Genomic DNA, 20,623 nt, shown 5'->3' with positions numbered 1-20,623 from the left:
ACTTTATTTAGTAAAGTTTCTCATAACTGTAACCACAAAGATACAATGTGACTTTGCCGAGAACTGATTCAAGGTATTTACAGGTGTTTTAACAGCCGATGTGAAGTTTGATGAAGTTTTTCAGTTTTAAAATGTGTTTTGTAGCTGGACCTCTAAAAATCTAAAGGAAAAAATCGGTATCTCTGAAAATTTGCCGCATTAAAGAGGAGACTCTCCACTACTTAACGCACTATTCAGGAAAAAAATCGATAGGTCTAGACCCCACCTAGAGCAATTTTTTTTTTTTGAATATTTGCGAACAAAATACACGAGCAAAATTTTCAAGTTTTCGCATTATGCCAATAATTTTCCTAAAAACTTAAAATTTTACATTTTTGAGCCTAAATTTGTTGAAAGATAACTTTAAAAATTTTGAAAAAAATGATTTTTAATCAAAATTTTTCGTAAAATTGCTAAATTTCGAAGAAAAATTGATAATTTACAACATGCACTGTCTTGAATTATTCTTAAAATTAACTGACAGCACTGTAGGAGATAAATAAAAAGAACGATAAAAAAGGTGATCATTTCTATCGAAGACAGAATGTAGTTTTCAGTTGAATGAAGAAAGTTAAAATTCAATCATTCTTCAATACAATACTTGCTAAGCGGATCCTTGAAAATTTTGTGTTATTTTTTGTGTAAATTTTCAAATTTCCTTCAAAATTTAGCTTTTTTGTCAAAAAAAACTGTATTAGAAATCATTTTTATTAAAACTTTAGAAGTTATTATTTATTTTTGATGGAATGAGCTCAAAAATGTAAAATTAATTCGAACTTATTCGATGAAATTTGTATCAAAAATTTTTAATTTCAAATCTTAAATACCAAATTTTGTGGACCCCCCGTTAGAATTTTTTTTTTGAATAGTGCGTTGAACAGAGGAGAGTCTCTTCTTAAAAGTGGTAAATTTTTAGATATGTCAATTTTTTTTTTTCTTGAAATTGGTATCAGGTTTTTTTTAGTTGGTATTTTTAATATCATCAATTCAGTCATACTCCATTGTTGAGGTTTCCAGATTTTATGAGCACGTATCGGGACCGGAGAAATCTGGGTAATTTGATATAAAAACCTGGCAAAATCTGAGAATTTGGTTTCAAAATTGACGACTCCGGGCAATGTCAGGGCAAATTTTGTCAAAACCCAAAAATTACTCAACAAAATAAAAAAAAAAAAATTTAAAAAAAAATCATCGAATCTCTTCGAAAGATTTTCAATTGTATTTTAGGCTTCCAAAAAACCCTTCATGATTATTTTATAAAATTTTCTCTTTTTTTTTAGGATTTTTTAACGGCTATCAGTCTCGGGTTTTCTTGGAAATTTTGCTTTGGTAGCATATTTAAAACAATTTAAATCACAATTTGTTTTTTTCTTCGTTTCTTTTGTCAAATAAAGTGAATAAATCCGGACAAAACCAGCAATTTTCCAATGAAATCCGGGCAACTGGACCGTGTATTAAATATCCGGGCGAACCCGGATAAAATCGGGCAATCTGGCATCTTCAGTCATGGTACAGAGGTAACATAATCAGCTATCACCTGGTGGGCTCAGGTTCAATTCTTTAAGTATCAAAATGTTTTAGGGAAGTTGAATTTTGATTACATGGAGAGGAAATATGAAAGAATTAATTTGAGGAATGTAATAATAAAATGTAGTTAAAACATTTTATTTCTCTTTAAATACATTTTTTCGTTCTTTTTCAAAAGCTGAATAGCCTTCTACTCAGTTTCGACTCTGGAACTCTGGAAAGTTTCTATTAAAACTTAAATTTTGAGCTAAACAAAATGTTATAGATACTTAAATCAGATTTGAATTACTTTTTAGGTGACCGTTGTATGAAACTTTTAGTTGCTGGAGCATTCAATATAAGTTCAAATATGATTTTCATTGATCTGGCAAATGTGGAATGCCAAAGAATTTGAAGAACGATTGCCATGGGCCAGGTTATTTGGAGGAATTATAAATTCATCAAATTATGTCGTGTGATGAAATACTAAATAAATAAAATAAAATAATTCTATCTATCGAACCGGTTTTGATTCAATGAGAGACATGGTGGTACGAATTATGAAAAGCGGTATTTCGTGTACCACTAAATATAAAAATTTTACTGGACATTCAATTTCAAAATCTTTGGAATTCATAGAAAAAAATTCAAAAGATAGATTCAGAAATAATCCAACTAAATCGATTTAAAAAATCGATAATTTAAGTTCAAAAGATCGATCCAAGATCGACAAATTCTCCTAAAAACGAACACACACATATAGGATCTCAGTGAAACTCCATGTTTCTTTGAAGAGACTTAAATTCTGCTTAAGACTAAAGCGTACATCTTTCAAGAGTTTCATGGCTAGCATCGTACTAATGCTAACACCACCAGCCCACCGAATGAGTACTATGTATGCCGTGACCCAGACTCGATCTCATGACATCTGGTTGAGAAAACTTAAACGCTATCCTCACGGTCGGTGAAGACAGAAAATTTTCTAGATTTTAGATTTAGAAAATCGTACATTTAAATTTATTTCAGTTCAAACTGTAACTACGAATAAATTCAAAGTGCTTCTTTCATGTACTTCACACTTTATAGGATGAATGATTCATTAAAACAACAAAATATAGAATATCAGAAAGTCGATCCCTAATATTAAGCTGGACTATTTTTCTGTCTAAACAAAATTTTCTTTGAATTTTAAATTTCAAAAGACTATTCTATTCTAATCAATTTCGTTTATTTATAGAGGATTTTTACCAACTTGGTCATTCGTATTCTATGCAAAAACTCCATTTAAAACTGGTATGAAAGCTTAGTTAAAAGATTCAATTCACAGATTTAGAGAACGATCTTTATCATTAGTTTTCAGTTCCATCAGCCTAATTCACCGCTTATTTTAACTAAATGATAATGTTTTGTAGAGAAATGAATCCAACTGTGTTATATGAAATTTCAGGGACTAGATAAGAGAAAATCGATATTGAAAAACATGCAAAAAAAGTTCGCCTTGTCTCCCGGTAGGACTTGAACCCACATCTTGCGCCTCCCCGGGGCCCATGTATTAACATTCTACTACAGGAGACCAACCTGGCGTATGAATAGTTTCGCTGACTGAATGTTTGAGTCAAGACCCATCTCTGGGTCGCAGTTTAAAAAAAGATAATGTTTTGGTTTTGACGTTATATGTAGGTTAGGCTGCTGCAAAAAATGACTTTTTGCTCCCATATGTTTTTTCGATACCTTTTGGGTCACCAAGCATCAGTGTAAAATTCGAGATGATTTGGTTGATTCCTGAGTTAGCGCAACGCGTTTTAATTTTGTATGGAAATTTGTATGGAAGAAGAAATTTTGCACATTAAATCAACCAGAAAATTCAAATAAGCTTGAAATGAAGTCGGTCTTTTATTTTTGGTTTTGACTATTCTTAAGCTTCATTTTTTGCTTACATGACAAGCAGCTGAAAATTGCATGGGAAAAGTTATAACCATTTCAAAATAAAAAATCTGAATTCATTGAAAAATATTCAAAAATGGCAGACTTTGCTTGCTAGAGCTGTTAATAATTCCATGAAATGTTTTTGCAAATGCTGTATACATCAATAAATTCTCTGGCAATGTAAAGCAGTTTTTTGAGATATTTAATTTCCATCCTACTGTTACACAGCTTTAAAATAACAGTCAAAAACGATTAAATTTTAAAAATTATTTTTGAAAACAAAAATTTTATTTAACATTCAATATCTTTTCTGGGGTATAATTTAGGTTTGTGTTTTATTAACATGAAATGTACTGCTAGAATCAAGAAATATTTTTCATCCAAAGATATATTTTTTGGAACTTTCAGAACTTTTTTGGCGATTTTTGAATGAAAAAATTTGATTTCCCATACAAATTTCCATACAAAATTAAAACTCGTTGCGCTAATTCAGGACTGGATTGATCGCTTCCAAAATTTCTATTGCTATTTCTGGCAGCAAAAATAACCAAAAAAAGTTATGGGAGGTGTAAAAATTTAAGAATTTAAAATTTCCATACAAAGCTTGCAGCGGTCTAATGTAGGTACTCAACTGGGAATTTTCAATTTGTATAAATTTTTTTTAAACTGACGTTTGAAATCATTCTTTCATTAATAAATTCGTTAAAATACTTTTTGGAAGATAATTTTAATTTTTCGTCCACATTTCTGATAGATAAGTTTTCTCTCCTTAATTTTTTATTAATCAATGACTAATTTGTTGTCATTTGTTGTTCAAGCGATTGAAATTTTTTGTGTGGATTTATACTTGTATCGTTTCATGAATTAAAATTTTTTATTTATGTTGTTTATTTTTGAAAGTTTTTTACTTTTATTGTGTTCTGATGTTTTTTTTTTTTTCAGATACATTTTTAATCAAGAAGTCGGTCATCATATTAATGTACAAAAAAAAACTATATATTTTAAAAATTAATTTATTAACAGCGAGAGGCTAATTACATAATTTTATTCCTCAATCTTTACAAAAAGTCCATATTTATTTTGAGGCAGGTTTAATAAATGTAGATTAAATTTCTGTTTTTTTTTTAAATTGGATTTTTCTCTAATTTTTTTTTCCTTGGACATAGAGCAAGCTAAATGTCCAAAAACTGTTTATTTTTTTTTATCTTTTTTTTAATTTTAAATAATTTAAGCAGAAAAATATTAATTAAACTAATTTAGTGATAAGTTTTTACTTTTCAGCAAATATCCGGGCCGGACAAATCCGGGCTTTTTGATTTAAAATCTTGGCAACAACCAGGCATTTGATTTCAATATTGTCAACCGATAATCTGGGTAATATCCGGGCAAATTTTGTACAAACCCGGGAATTATTCAACAAAAATAAAGAAAAAAAAACTTGAAAAGGAACTTTGTTCATCAAAACTTATCAGCAGATTTTAAATCGTGTGTATGGCTTTAACAAAATCTTTGATTATTATTTTAAAAAAATTTGCTCAAAAACTTTCGTTTTGGAAGCACAAATAATAAATAGGCAAATAAAGTCAATAAGTTCGGGCAAAACCCGGAAATTTTCAATGAAATTCGGGCAACCGGGCCGGACTGAACAATTCCCAAATTTTGTATCAAATATCCGGGCATTCTGGCAAACCCAGTTATTACAGTTAACGTGCATTCGAAAAACGTGCAAAAAAAAAAATGGTGAATAAGAATTTCTGAAATAGTTTAAAATAAAACAAATCAAATTTAAAATAAAAATTTTACCAGCAAAGCAACCTCCACTTGCTTTAATAGTATTTACTAAATCATATAAAATTGTTTCGCTATGGCTTCATGATTTGTACCGATTGACGTGAAAAAATCGCATTTCTCTTTAAAACTGTTTGGCTTGATAACGATTTTGATTGTAAATTATTTATTGACATTAAAAACTTTTATAAATAAAAATTATTTCTATTGTTTTAATTCGTGACTCTTTTCCAAAGTGTTGACATTCATGTCATAAAAATGTACGGATATGTTTTTTTTTTCAAAGTTATTTGGCACAAATTCCAAAAAAAACTGCTGGTGCTAAGACTTGTATGTATAAGTCGGGTTTGCTGGGTATTTTTGATCAATCAATTGATGTCTTTCAATATAAAAATAAAATTTGTTTGTTTAAAGCTCAATTTGATATAGAATTAAATGTAAATAGTTCAAAATCTGTAAATATCAAGTGATGCGAACTTGATGATGATTCCGATTTATTTTAAACGTAGAAGTAGTAAAATTATTTTAAGTCACATTTTTTTTTTCAAAGAATGAATTTGAGATGTTTCCGTTTCGATTATAAATTAATGTTTCTGACTTTTTCTAGTTTGTTCAATTCCTAATCAAATTTGCTGTTATAACTATAGTTGGCATAAGATGACTTTTGAAATAAAAACACGTTAAACGAAAGTAGTTATTATTTAAAACTTTGTTCTTCCTAATGTTAGAGAAGCTAGGCTATTTAGAGAAGCTATTATTTCGTTGATTAGTTTTTATTTTATGGTACGAAAATTAAATTGAAAGATTCAACTTAACAAAACTTTCAAAAGGTATACTTATCAAATTTATACCATGCGCCTCCATTAGAATAGTTCAACATACGAAATCAAATATCCAAAAAAAAAAATAATGGAGACGCTTGGTTTATCTACACATCTACCAGGTGTTCATTGAAGCAGTACGTTTACTACAGTTCGTTACCACAAAACAATTCAAATGCTGTCGCAATCTGTCGCAACGTTGCGAAATACCAGCAATATACTTACCTACTTCCAGTCATTGCTCTTCCCCACCCAAAAGAAATAAAAAAAAACTAACCAACTGCTTTTCCCCCCCAAAATTTACATCCATTAATAAAGTTCTTCTCCCGTTTTTTTCTCGGTTTCATTCCAGAGGAGCGTCATCTCGTCGAACAGAACCACAAAAATGCTCGGCAAAATACCCTCAAAATAGCTCCGGTAGCTAATAAATTCCGATTCCGAAGATAGGCAGCCAACAAGAATGGAAACGCTCAAAAGTTTACTGTTGCAACATCCCCCGACATCGACGACAACGAGCATTCCACCGCCAGTGCCGCCACCCCCGTCTGCCGTCGAATCTCTGCTAATATTCGATGACCTCTTCAAAACAACTAATGGAGGCAGCAGCAGTAACGCGGTCAACGATTTCATCCCACCGCTGGTGCCAACGACCAGCAGCAGTAGTAATAGCTCGACGACGGCAGCGGCCACGACCCCGGTCATTGTGGGGGTGGCAGTGAAGCGAACCCTCCGAAAGCAGCAACCTACTCCCTTCGATGGGAAGGAGTTGGAGTCGGACCCGTCGACGACAACAACAACAGCTGTTTTGCAGGAGCAGAAACAGCAACCGCAACAAAAGCAGGACTCAGTTCCCATGAGGGAACTGAGCCAAGCGGAGATTCTGGAACGGTGGCATCGGGATCTGTTTCAAAGTCCTCCGAAGGCAGCACGATTGGTGTTTGGAGATCGGAGGGAGAACAATGGTGATGGTGGTGATAATGATAATGCCGCTGCTGCGACTGCCGATGTTGAGGTAGACAATGGTGGTCCCCTAATCGATTTGATTGATTTTAAAACGGAGATTGCCGAGCCCGGTGGGGTTTTCGGGAACAATGAGAAGGAGCAGCAGCCGAAGGCGAAAGTAAAACGGGTTACGTTTCTGTTGGATGATGATTTCGACGAACGGGATGAGGAGGAGGAAGAGGATGGAGGTCGAGGGGATAGTGAGTCGGGAGACGATGAATTCGGCAGCGATGCTGTAACAAAAGAAGGTGAATGGGATGTAACTGATACCATCACTGGATTTGAAACGAGTGGGTGGGGGAAAACTAGCGAAGGCGTTGCTGGTAATGAAATATCAACAGAGACTAAGCAAACAGATGACTTTGTTTCGATTTTTGGAAACGGAGGGGAGACGAGGGGAGCGAGGACAGGTGCCACCGGATCCCTTTCTGCTGCTGCTGCTGGTCACGTTGACTGTGTACCAACAACAACAGAGACGGAGGCAAAGGAGATGCTCCAGTGCGCATGTCCGATGTTACATTACGATGGTCACGAACAACATTGCCATCATCATAATCATCAGCAAAACTGCCAGCATCCAGCAGTGTTAGATTCGACAAGTCGAGCCTCAAAGGGGGGCGCAGCATCCCTGGAGCTTCCTCGAGTCTTAGCCACCTTATCAGACAACGGGGACACTAACACAGCTGCGGAAGTGGTGCTGAATTCCGATACACCGATGACACCGAGGTGGGAGAGCAAAATCGACGAAATTCCATCGCCAGAGGACAACTACCGGAGCGTAGAGAGTGCAGGGAAGCAGAACGCATGTGCGGCATCGGCTGGCAGCTCTTCTTCCGGCAGTCTGAAACAGCCTCGGTCGTGGATCGATTCCAGTAGTGCTGCCTCTCGCAGTGTAGATTTTGTTGACGTTGAACGTGATTTCAACGGAAAGGACCAAGTTGGCAGCACGTCCTGTACCCGAACGGGAGCCGAAAGGGTCCTCCGCGAAAGAATCGATGAACAGCCAGAATCCAGTCGTAGTCCACAGCCACTGGTCAAACAAGTAGAAAATGTTGTAACAGCAGGAACGCGTACCTCTGCTCACGGACAGCTGGAATTTGGACAGGAAAACCAGCTCATTCGGGATTCATCGTGTGAAAAATCGATTCAAGTGCCGTCCACGGGTCGGATTCCGTTCAAATCTGGTGGCTCTACGCCCAATTTCCGCGACCAGAACCAGGAGCAGGAAAATTCCTACCACAAAAGTTCGGACAGTGAGAGTGAAAATTATTATGGCACCTGCTCCCCACCTCTACTGGGGCCACCGTCAGCATCGGCAGTCACGTCCCACGGTATCGCGGAAGGTTCTTACGGAAGTCTGAACGTGGAAGTGACCCTCAACGCTCATATCAGTGTTCATGGATTAAGTGATTTTAACTTTTTCAACGCTGCGACAGCAGCTGCTTCGCACAGTCCAGGAAGTCTCGTCGTCGCAGACGGAAAGATTCTGAAGGATTCTGCTACCAATACCAGCAGGAATAGTGGAAGGAACAACACCAGCAACGTTACCACATCGAGTGCTGACAGTGGAATTATTATTATCGACGATGACGTTGACGATTGTGGTGTTAGTGCGGAAGAAGGTGAAATCTGTGAACCAATTCCAATAGTCCTAGGAGCTGGTAGTTCCGAGTTCAGGAAATCTGCTGGTCAGCAAAGTCGGGATCAGGATACCCAAACTTTGTCCCATCTCGAATCTTTTCGATCTCCTTCTAGCCCTTACTCTGGCCCCAACAAATCTACTAGCGAAATTAGTGTACAAGTGTGTGAAAACGAAGATTCCGACCTACGCCATCTAGACGGCAGTGCCCCAACCGATTCTGGCTTAAGTGAAACGGAAACAGATGAACGAAAAGATTACCCATCGTTTTCGTCTAAAAGCAGTGGCTCAAACAATTTCCCCCTTGATAAGAGTGAGTGTTTTGAAGCTAGCAATCGGCTAAAGCGTTTGGAGGAACGCTTCCGTGGATTTGCCTACACTAAGAAAATATTACGTGAATCAAACTCCTCCAGTGGAATTGTACCTCCACAAAATTTGTCATCGTCGCTTAGTTCCTTGTCGACTTTGCTCGCAGATTATACCAAAGACAGCACCAATACCAACTTGGCAGCTTCCGTGCTGCCTCTAACTTCGTCGACTTCTGCACTGCCAGCATCATCGACTCGACCCAACGACAACCCCCTACAGTCGCCCTGGAAAACATCATCACTCAGCTGTCTCCAGAAGGATACTCTCGCTGAACACGACCAAAACTCCCACAGCTTCAAATCAAAACGGATAGCCCCCATCCTACCCCCACTGTCCTCCTCACTTCTCTCCCTCTCGGCATCCTCGCTCCTCTCGCTGTCCTGTATCGATCTCGAACGAAAACAACGACAACAGAAACAGCACCAGGACATAGTCAACAATAACAACACCAACACCAAAACCAACCATAACAACAATCAAGATTCCAATCAGCCAGAACAAAACCTATTAGGAATCCGTACCTCGCTCAATCTAGATCATCCTACCCAGCAAGCCCTATCAAAAGCTTCCTCACTCCCTTCCCTGCTACCTCAATACCTTTTCCCAGCTCCCCTTACCCCAAAACAACCTCTCATCCCCGAAGACGAAGACGCAAACAACAACGTCCATAAATCATCGGAATCAGAACCGGAACATCCCTTCAATCGCGCCACCCCCTCCGAATCCAGTGTCGAATCGGAAGAAATCTCCCAAATCTTCCCCGGTGGAAAACCGCGAGTGACCAACACCGATCTTGAGCTCCCTTCAAACCCCCCAGTCTCCCAAACTCCCTCCGAAGACGAACTCCTAGACCCGGACCTCAGTGACAGTGCCACAGAAGAAGAAACCCTAGAATTTCTCAACCTAGAAAAAATCCTCGCCACCGATCCGCACACCAACTGCGAGTTCGACACAAGGCACCTCGCTCACTACGAACCGACTGTCTACCAGATCCGTTACTGCTACGATGAACTCGAGGAGGAGCTAGAGTGCGAAACCGGAAGTGTCGGGGGCCTCCTCTTGGGACCCCCCAGCGAAACTACCCACGGCCTCCTAATCTCAACCGACGAAAACCATCCGACCGCGTGTGATTGTGTGATAGAAGCCGTTCCCATCTACCGGACCGAACCGATCGATATGCGCGAAACGGCCGGCACCCTGAGGGGACTCCTCAAAAAACCGAACCGACCACCCCCGCTCCGCAAAAACCGGGTCGTCTTCGACGAGACCCGAAATGAGTTCTTCGAAGCGGACTACATCATCCTCATCAGGGAGGATTGCCCGTACGACGAGGAGGACGAGGAACCGTGCACCTGCGGGGAACACGAGCTGGTTCGAATATGTTGTGACGAAGGCTGCAACTGTGGATATCAGCAGTCGGCGGCCTCGGCGGCGACAACTGGCGGTGGTGGTAATAGTGCAACAACTACCGCTGGAACGACGGCCGCCGCTGCCGGAGACGATGGACGGACGCCACCGGTAAGTTTTTTTTTCCTCGAATCGACATACTTTTCCCGAAGTTAACCTTGATAAGAAAACCATCCGACGAGGAATGGAAAGGGTGATGTCACGTGATGGAATTCATTATTGCGTTAGGTCAAAAGCGAACAGGGGATCCCATGCTGAAGGACGATGCACCGATTTGCGTTCTCGTTGTTGTGGGACGAATGGCAGTCCTTCCGTCCTTTGTTGCGTTGTTGAAATATGAATGTAGGTTAGAAATGTTGTCATGGGACCTTGGAACGAAACCCTAGAAGTGACATATGGAATTGATTTGGTTTAGAGACATTTTTTTATTTTGGAACTCTCTTATTGCCTTGTTATCAAATAAAAGTTATAAATTATGTTATAAATGCATTTTTAAAAGTTTTTGCCAAAAGCGGATAACTATTCACTGTGGGGGCATAATGAGAACCCCCCTTTGGGCAGTATAAGCACCATTAATTGGGGCACGATAAGCCTTTTTCTTACTTAGAATCCTGCAGCAATTTCAACTCTAAGAATCAACTGAAGTCAACTTGACAAATTTCATCTGAAAATTTAGGGTATTGGTGAGGTGCCGGAAAGATAATCAGAGGGCTCGAGTTCGATTCCTTGCCAAGGTGATTTTATTTCATTTACCATTCATGATCTATGCATTTTGCACTAAACTATGAGTCGTAGATCCATCAATCAAAGCAAAAACGAAATAATATATGTCTGTTTGTAGAATACAAACAGTTCACATACACTCATACATTCTGTTTCTGGTGCTTTGTTTGGCGGATGATATTATTAGCCGTATAAAGCAACAATCAAAATAATCGATGATGAATGGGAAATGAAAAAATATCACCTAGATCGGGATTCGAACTCGAGTCTTCAGAACATCTTACCAACAAGGTAAATCGTCAGATGAAAACAAGTCAGTTGTAGCTCTCTTATTCAGATGACTTCATCGAGTTGAATTCGCTGCTACATTCTTGGCAGAAAACACTCATTGTGCCCCGATCAATGGAGCTCTGTTCGCCCCGAGTTAACAAATTAAAGTGAAAACACCTTTAAAGAATTGATAACAGAGAAAAATCAAAAATCATTCATCCGCGGTCAAATGAGGATGAATATTGAGGAACAATGTGTACATCATGTTGCAGTGCTTACATTATAGATCAAGATTATTTAACGATCATAAAAGCTTATTTTCCGGTGCTCATAAATTATAATATTTTCGTCACTTGAGAACCACGTTGGTTTTTTTTCAAATATTTCTGTAAAGTGTAAATGAAGATTTCTGTTTTGCTGAAAAATTAATACTATTGCAAGTACGAATCTGTTCCTCATGATAATTTATTTAAGAAAATACGAAAAACTTTTAGAAAAGAGGGATGCTTACTATGCTGCGAGTGCTTGTATCTCCTCAACGTTTCATACAAATTATAGAAGGATCGTATGACACTCACAAAAACAGCATTTATCCACCGAAATGGAGGCAATATACATATGTATTCGTAATCTGTGGCTAATATCAAAGATATTCTATTCTATCAAGATACCCGGCTGAATAGTTTTTCGAACAAGTAGTCTGGGACATCAACTTTTTGTTTACGGTGCTGCCACCAGCGAAAAAGTCTTCAAGCTTCCAACTTGCATTCAAGCTTGAAAACACATAACTTTTGCAGTTTTATTTTTCTGGTTTTAACAGGTTCTTGCATCATGTGTTAAAAAACCGTGGTCCGAACATTATCCTATTTGGATGTGATGACGAACTGCAGCTGTTCTGTACGAATATGAAAAATCAAATATGAATGAAATATGAACAATTAAAATATAAATATGAATAATCTAATAATCTTTAATTTTGATATGCCAACTGTTAAAGACTTTTCCCACCATTTAAAGGAAAGTTCTCACATATAAATTCAACAAAAAAGGAATTAAATTTCTAAAAGGCTTTATTATCGGACACACATTTTTAAACTGGCTTTGTAACTTCTGATCATTATAGTTTGTATGGTTTGTATGGTGACGACATTTCGTCCGAATGTGGTTCGATTTTTAGCACTTCATCCTCTTCGGGGAACGACACCGACTTTAGCGTTTCGCCAGAGTCCATGCGTTCGCAAGGGGCAACGAGATTGGCAGGGTACGCTTCGGTAACGTGGATGCACTTTGTAATGACGAGATTTGGATGCATCTTTGTCATCGTCGTCTCGAATAGAAACTGCCTGGCAAAGATTTGGTTTTAACCAGTATCATTTTCTGAGAAGTGGGTGTTATTTTGAGCAAACCTGGAAGCGTATTAACATTCGGTTAGTTTATCGAAATTTATCAAACTTTCATTTAATAAAATACTTACAATCTTAGACGGTGATTTCTTCACAATTCTACTAGGCTCATCCGAATCCCGTTCGAGGCTTTTGACCCAAACTTGAGAGTGAGAATATCGATGCCGAGTTTTTATCTCCAGCTGGTGCTAGTCGTTTGATCCCTTTGCTACTTTGGATGAAGGCTTATCGGCAGAAATTCTCCCAACCTCCATCATATTCTCACCGTCCTCAAAGTTCCGATGTCTAACCATTCGAAACGGTTCCGCTTCCAGCTCTTCGTCCGAATTGTGAAGACAGGGATTTGAAAACATTTGATTTCAAAGCTCCAATCGATTCTGGTGTAAACAAAAACTTCAAAGCATGCTGTTAAAATTTTCTAATTAATGGTTAAAGCCCTACTCGTCATTTTTATTTTGGCGCTAGTGTTTTGCCCCCAAAATTTCTCAGAAGCCGATAGTACCTGCTAATATGTACAATAAGTACTATAGGAATTGAACGATATTCGACATCTTATTCGTACATTAGACTGAGTCGATTTTGGGTCATTTTTGAATTTTGCAAACCCTGGGGTCTAAAATGCTTTGTTTTGGTTCAAAACTCTTCCATTTTTTTTGCAGAATTTTTAAGTAACGTTTACCTGAGTAAATTTGAACTTTTCGGTTTGTATGGGAAAATCAAATATGTTGTTTTGATAAATCAACATCAGTTTTGTTTCATCTGTGAACTAGAGCCAGTTAATGAATTTTGAGCGAATTTATGAATTTTGCTACAGGAAATTTTCCGCTGAATAACATTTTCGAAGACTTTAACTTCGTAACTTATTAGACAAGAAAAGTTATCAGCTGTTTAACAAGGGTATGTCTTCTGGAAATGAATAACAAAACACACAGTTATCATCACTGCGAAGCTTTTTAGACCATAGGGTTTGAGGAACTCAAAAATGACCCCAAATCGACTCAGTCTAATGAACATCTCGAATTCTAAAGCAATCAATTTGATAAAAAAAACTTACTAGGTATGCCAAAGTCAGATTAGTTTATAAAAGTTTGCATGTGCAAAAGGCTAAAGTGTGTTTTAAGAGCAAGTTTCGATTTTGTATCTTTATTTTTTTTTACTATTGCATGGAAATCAGCGACTTTTACATTATACCCAACATAATAAATCAGAGATTGTATCTCGATTGCAAATTTTCGTCAAACACACATTGCATAAATTGCATTAGTTGACCCTTTAGAGCTTTATAAAATCTTAGAACCGAGTTTTTTTCTGATGCTATGCATGATATAGTCTTGGAGTGTTATGTTTGAGTTTACCTATGCTTTTACAAAATCAATATTTGTTGTTTGGTTTTGATCACCGCATTTTTCTATGGTTTTCTTTGATTGATAATTTTTCGGTGATTTATTTAGGACGAAATTAAAACTGCTGTTTTTTTACGTTTCGGCCTACTGAGCTTCAGCCATCTTCAGAAAAAAAACTTGTTTTGCCGCGTGTTTCCCTAACGGCCGTCTCTTAATATTAAGAGACTTCCGTTAGGGAAACACGCGGCAAAACAAGTTTTTTTTTTCTGAAGATGGCTGAAGCTCAGTGGGCCGAAACGTAAAAAACAGCAGTATAATTTCGTTCTAAATAAATCACCAAAAAATTATCAATCAAAGAAAACCATAAAATCAATATTTGGAAGCTATCGAACTATATTGAAAGAAGTAATTGTTGAATTTAAATTTTTTAGCTATGGTTATTTTGAACAAAATTTGTCAAAATTGAATTCCAATTTTCAGTTTGTAGTAAACCTTTTCCCATGGTCCGATCTAGCATAAATTTGACACGAACCTAACCTTCTGGTAAGCTCATGATCAATTTCTGCCTGACGCGCGATAAATGTATAGTGCTTTTCCCTTATTCTAATAGCTTAACTGTACAATGTGGTTCCTCAATAATAACTAAAAAAGGGATTTGTAAAGGAATCTCAAGTGAGTAAACATTAATCATCTACTTTGAAAATTATTATTTATACTCTTTTAATCGATTGCGAATGATTAAATTATAACGTCCTTCACTCAACTCAAAACTACATTCTGTCTTCGATAGAATTGATCATTGAGCATACATATTTATTATCGTGTTTTTGGTAATTTGCTACAGTGTCGTCAGTTATTTTTTCGACTAGTTCAAGATATTTTGTTTATCAATTCTCAAATTTTCTTCGAAATTTTACATTTCTACCAAAACTTTTGATTAAAATTTATTTTTATCAAAACTTTTGAAGTTGTTATATATTTTTGAAGGAATTTTAACACATTTTAGCTGAAAAAAATAAAGTTTGAATTTCTTAGAAAAAATATTAGCGAAAACTCGAAAAATTGGCTAATGTATTTAGTCGCAAATCTTCAAAAAAAAAAAAAGATCCCCCAACCTTTTTTTTCTAATGAAAAGTGCGTTTGATAGGGAAAAGTCTCTTCTATAATGTGGCAAATTTCCAATGATGCTGATTTTTTTTCAATTGAAAAAAGACCGTGTTGTGAATATAAATTTATTTCGAAAATCCTAACGCAAGATAAACTCAATATCCAGTGCAAAGTTGATTTTAAGGGTGAGGAAATCTGTATAATTACAAATTGATAAAAAGTTTTGAAAAACTGCTTCTTTTGAAAATGCGTTAAAAATTTTATGTTTCATATTTTGAGAGTCTCAAGACGCCAAATGTTTCAAATATTTAACGTCAACTTTCCAATCCACTTCTCAAAATTTATCTACCGTGACTTAAACAGTTTTGGCGGCTTGTTGATTGGAAAGTACAGTTTGAACACCACTTTCTTACACTTTTTGTGGTCATGATTTTAAAAAATTAAAAAAAATACATCCTTGTGCGCAACTTACGGCTTCTAACTTAAGCTTTCTTGGACAGTAAGTGATTTCTTTTAGCATTTCGTAGCTTCTTCCGAAGCATGTTTTTTTTCAATGTTTTTTCTTAGACTTTGAGTAACGGAAAACTGAAGTGTTGTTGCTGAATATTGTCTGAAAAACATATTTGAGTTACATTATGAGGTTTCTGAAACTATATGTTTTATAAAAATCTTTTGGGATACAATTAACTCAACAATCAGAATTCCCTTAAAAAGATTTTATATAAGCTTAATCAGCTTTCGTTGCTGTCTGAAAAGAATGCTAATCAGCCCAAAATTTATGTTCTTCAACGAACTTGGAATTTCATTTCAGTGGCTGAAGAGAAAGCTTATTATTGATTTTTATTGATTATTGATTTTATTGATTTTTTTACAGATTTATTAACAAAGTTACACATACATTTTGGGAATCGAATAACTGCTCTCCATGACACAATAAAATTCACCAGCCTCTCGACCAAACCAGCAATTGTTTTTGGGCAGAAATTCGAAGTATTTAAATTTTTATTGGAAAAGTATTTAAATTGATCTATGAAATGTTTAAAGTCATGAGTGAACGGATTTATGGAAAAAGGAAGTCGATGGCTTTTTTTTAAAGATTTTTTATATAGTTAATAAGGCATCCAAAGTAATTTGGGGGTGCTCAAAACTTTGCAGCACTTATCTGCCAAGGCTAGCAAAAACTCCAAATTATCGGTGAATATTCAGCCGATGTAGATAATCCCAAAAAAATTTTACATAAACGTCAGAAATATTTGACATATCGCTTGAAATTCTCCTAAAAGTTCCAGATGTGATCTTATAAGTTCATTAGAAAGAGCCTAGCAGACACATGATTGCCTTTAAGAAAACGTCGCATAGAAGGTGAATTAAAATTTAGTTTTTAATGTTTCGGCCTTTCAGAAGGCGATGGACGTTTCTGAGTAACTTTTACGTAACATAAGTACCAGGAAATCCCGTGCTTCACTCAACTTAAAACTACATTCTGCATTCGTAAGAAATTATCATAGAGAATACACCTTTAGAGTACCTGCAACGGTTCAGGCGTAAATATTGGTTTTAAGTATACCAGTTTAAGCACAATTTGAAATTTTAGAATCGGCTAAAACACCCACACCCCACCGGTGTAGGAGCAAATTTAAAACGGAAACACTTTCATTGCAGACACGCAATAATTGAGAAGAAAAAACCCATTTTATTAGAAAAATTGCATAAGTTTTGAGATTCACGGTTAGTTGTCTTGAAATTAATTCTACGAATATTCTTTTTGACAGAACAATGATATCAATTATTCTACCAGGATTACATTAATTTAAAAGCAAAAATGACTACACAACGAGGAAAAAAAGCTCAATTGAAACAATTCTTCAATTTATTCAATCAAATTGCTTTGAATTAATAATGGAATAAGGTTTTGTTAAAATGAAATGAAAAAGCAATTTTTTTTTCAAGTTATTGCTGACATTGATAAAGGAAATGAGAAATGTTTATCCCAAAGTCAAAGGAAATTTTAAGTCAAAGGAAAGTATTAAACATTTCTTTTCATTTTTTTTTTTCAAACTTTAGAACGCTGACTGGATTCACTAATTCGTCGAGCCCAAATGAAAAGCTTTTTATTTAATTAGATTGAATCGAGATTAATGTGACATCTATTATTTATACTTAGTATGGTTTTTATTAACATCTATTTTCAATTTATATTACGTATAGGCTGGTTGAAGCGAAAAAAAACATTCAAATAATATCTCAGAAAGAAACTATTATCACACCCAATGTTACCCAAACATGTGTAAAAGAAATCATTGTTGGCTAAAATTTTCTCACCGTGAACTAAATCGGTCTGTCGTATATTTTGAAATCCTGTTCCAAATTTGCATGAATTTGGAACAAAGGCGTATAACTGTTGGGAATTTTGAAATCGATAACTGTGCTAAAACAGCGATTTACGCCACCGGTGCCAGCCGGATTGTTTTAGCGTGGTCGAAAACCGTGTTTTGCATCTACCGTTGGGACAGCCCTTATAACTGTGCATTTATTATTGTGCTACAACAGTGTTGCCAATTATTTTATCGACTAGTTATAGATAAAATTTATTGTTATTTTAAAATTTTTTTCAAATTTAACATTTTTGTCAAAAAAATTTATTTCAAATCTTATTTTTTTCAAAGTTTTTGAAGTTATTATTTATTTTCGAAGAAATGAAATATTTACACATTAATGCCCAAAAATGTAGAGGAGAGCTAAGCAAGCCTTGGTCGAGTGCGGTCGTGTTTTTTTCGATCGTGCATTTTTTCGGGTTGAAGTTTCTGGGAAAAATGAAAATTTATAATGATATTAATAAGTCGTTGAAGTTCCGGTATTTTTTGATAGTATTTCGTCTGGCTGCGGAACTGACTTATATAGAAACAAAGCTTGTGGAAGTCGGGCCTCTTGAATGGTGTTGAAAATGTTTTTTTATGGCTCTCAAACGATGGAATAATTACTTCTGGTTAGGCGGTCTGTCGCGGGGTTTATAAAACTCATCGGAGAAAGTGCAATTCTAGTTGAATCATGATGACGTGATTTAATGTTGATTTGTTGAGTGCAATTATGTTTAATTTGAAGATTTTTTCGTTGTTGGTGCCTAAAAGAAGATAATCGAAAAAACCAAACGAAGAAAATAAGTGGTGTTCTTGTGTTAAAAGCTTTCGTTTTAAATGCTGATGTAACCAGTGTCTATATCTACTAAATTGATGTGTAACGGATGTAACGGTGAGGTCATTCCGATGACAAATAGTGTTTCCAATCGGATTTTGGTCCAGAAAATGTTGAAAATATCTTTTCAGACGTGAAAATCGACATTTCAGCAAGCGAACGGCCCCAGCCAGCAACTAGATGAAGAATGCCGGTGAGAGAATTCCATTTCATTCCTCTTTCCTCTTACTTCTACTACCTCTACCTTTTAGTTTTCGTTATTTGTTTTTTTTCTCTTTCCCACCGCGTTTTGAACAAAACGAAAGAATGGTATGCTTAGTAGGCTCGATGAAATGTTTCGTTTACGTGAAGCTTTCGATAATTGTGTTTCCGCTATTAGCCGCTGCTATGCTTTATGTCGCTAGAAGTCTGCAATTCTAAAATTAATTACGTTTTTAGATTATTTTTTTTCAAAATTACAAACAGGTTCGATCTAACGGAATCCTTTCATAGACCGATTTATTAACATTTGTTTTTCTTTAAATTCAGATGCCTCTTTTTTTATTTCGGTTTTTGTAAGCATGTTCGATATTTTTTGAGTTCATTGTTTCTATCTTAAGTTATTTTTCAACGTTTTTATTTTGTAATTTGTCTTGATTGTCTTAATTGTTGTACTCCTACTTCAGTTGCTATTATTCGTAATAACATATTTTAAAATTTAGAGAGATTGTCTTAAATATAAGAATTAATCATTCAAATTTGTTAAACTGAACTTTTTTCGGAGTAGACTTTCGTAGTTAAACATAAAATAAAATCTTACATAAACCATTGAAATTGTATGACATCATAATTTCTTCATATCTTTTGTAGAAAATTTCCCTGTGAGTGTTATAAAACTACATCTTTTTGAGAGTTATTTATTCTTCTAGATATTTTTAGACGGCTTGTTTCATTACAAATTTCAAATTCACGTACCAAAACCACAAAAAGATTCAATTTGTTTGTATTTCAAAGTTATCAAAGATAATTGGTTTCTTTTATAAAAATAATTGAGAGGCTAGCTAGAAATTGTACAACAATTTTTCAAAACAGCAATCTTAATCCGAAGTCATTTTTCAATGATTTAAGCAAAAATTCATTAAGTGTCGCTTATAGAATAACATTTGAACCTAACGAGCTATGTATAGCTTAGCTAGATAAACTTAATGCAGGGTTATTTGAGCATAACAAACTATGTATCTTTATCTATAAAACAACTATCGGATCATTATCGTTTTGAAAATTTGTTGGTATCTCAGGAATCAATGCTAGGATTTCGAATTAAACTTTCTTGTACGTTATTGTATGATTTTGTTTCCGGAGGACACTTATTTTCTCTTGATCTTGACATTAAAAAGTGATATTTTTACAATTATTCGTAAATATTCCTTGTTTATTGATATTAAAATATTAACATGACTCCAAATTGTTGTTTGATTAATTTTGAATTTTTTTTAGAATGTTTTCCTCAAGCCTCATGGTCAGTGCTAGGAGTTTCAGTAGGAAACTTTAGGAGCGTAGGAGGTGTAGGACAAAATCATCACCCGCAATGCTAGCCTAGCATCTCCCAGGGTTAACCTTTTCCAACTTTATACTAACAATGCTCCAAAACCTCCTCACGTTTATGGATGGGTCGTAGAATCTCTGCATCTATCTGTAAGTAAACGTTGACTAACATACCTTCCCCCTTCCCTACACAGTCCGCAGGGTTCGGCCAGGGCACCTTCAACATTCTGTGAGGGCTGGTTTTTCATTTTAAGAGATTTATCAGGAAATGCAATACTTTTTCAGAAGGAAAGTTGCAATTCTGAGCGACTGTAATTTCATAAAACGGAGAGTTGATGAGTAGCGCCAACCGAAGTTTTAGGCGACTGTTCATGCGAATGCGAATGCGAATGCGATTAATGCCCAAAAATGTAGAATATTAAGTTTTTGGGAAAAAATATTAGCGAAGACCTGAAAATTTTGCTCGTATATTTGGTGTGCAAATCTTCAAAAAAAAGGTTGTTCTAAGCCCCTCGATCAATGTTTCTCATGAATAAAGCGTTTGATAGGGAAGAGTCTTCTCTA

At 35.8% G+C, this 20,623-nt stretch overlaps 1 protein-coding gene across 1 annotated transcript in view; it reads left to right on the top strand.

Annotated features, from left to right (window-relative positions):
• The first annotated feature begins 6,540 nt into the window (after positions 1–6,540).
• LOC129753424 (uncharacterized) overlaps positions 6,541–20,623 on the top strand; it is a 330,927-nt gene continuing 316,844 nt past the window's right edge. Inside the window, exon 1 of the mRNA XM_055749247.1 lies at positions 6,541–10,608. Coding sequence (XP_055605222.1) covers positions 6,541–10,608 — 4,068 coding nt within the window. The remainder of the gene's footprint in view (positions 10,609–20,623) is intronic.

This window comes from Uranotaenia lowii, chromosome 3 (genome assembly GCF_029784155.1).
Source record: "Uranotaenia lowii strain MFRU-FL chromosome 3, ASM2978415v1, whole genome shotgun sequence".
Taxonomy (NCBI): Eukaryota; Metazoa; Arthropoda; class Insecta; order Diptera; family Culicidae; genus Uranotaenia; species Uranotaenia lowii.
This window is presented reverse-complemented; position numbering and strand designations above follow the sequence as displayed.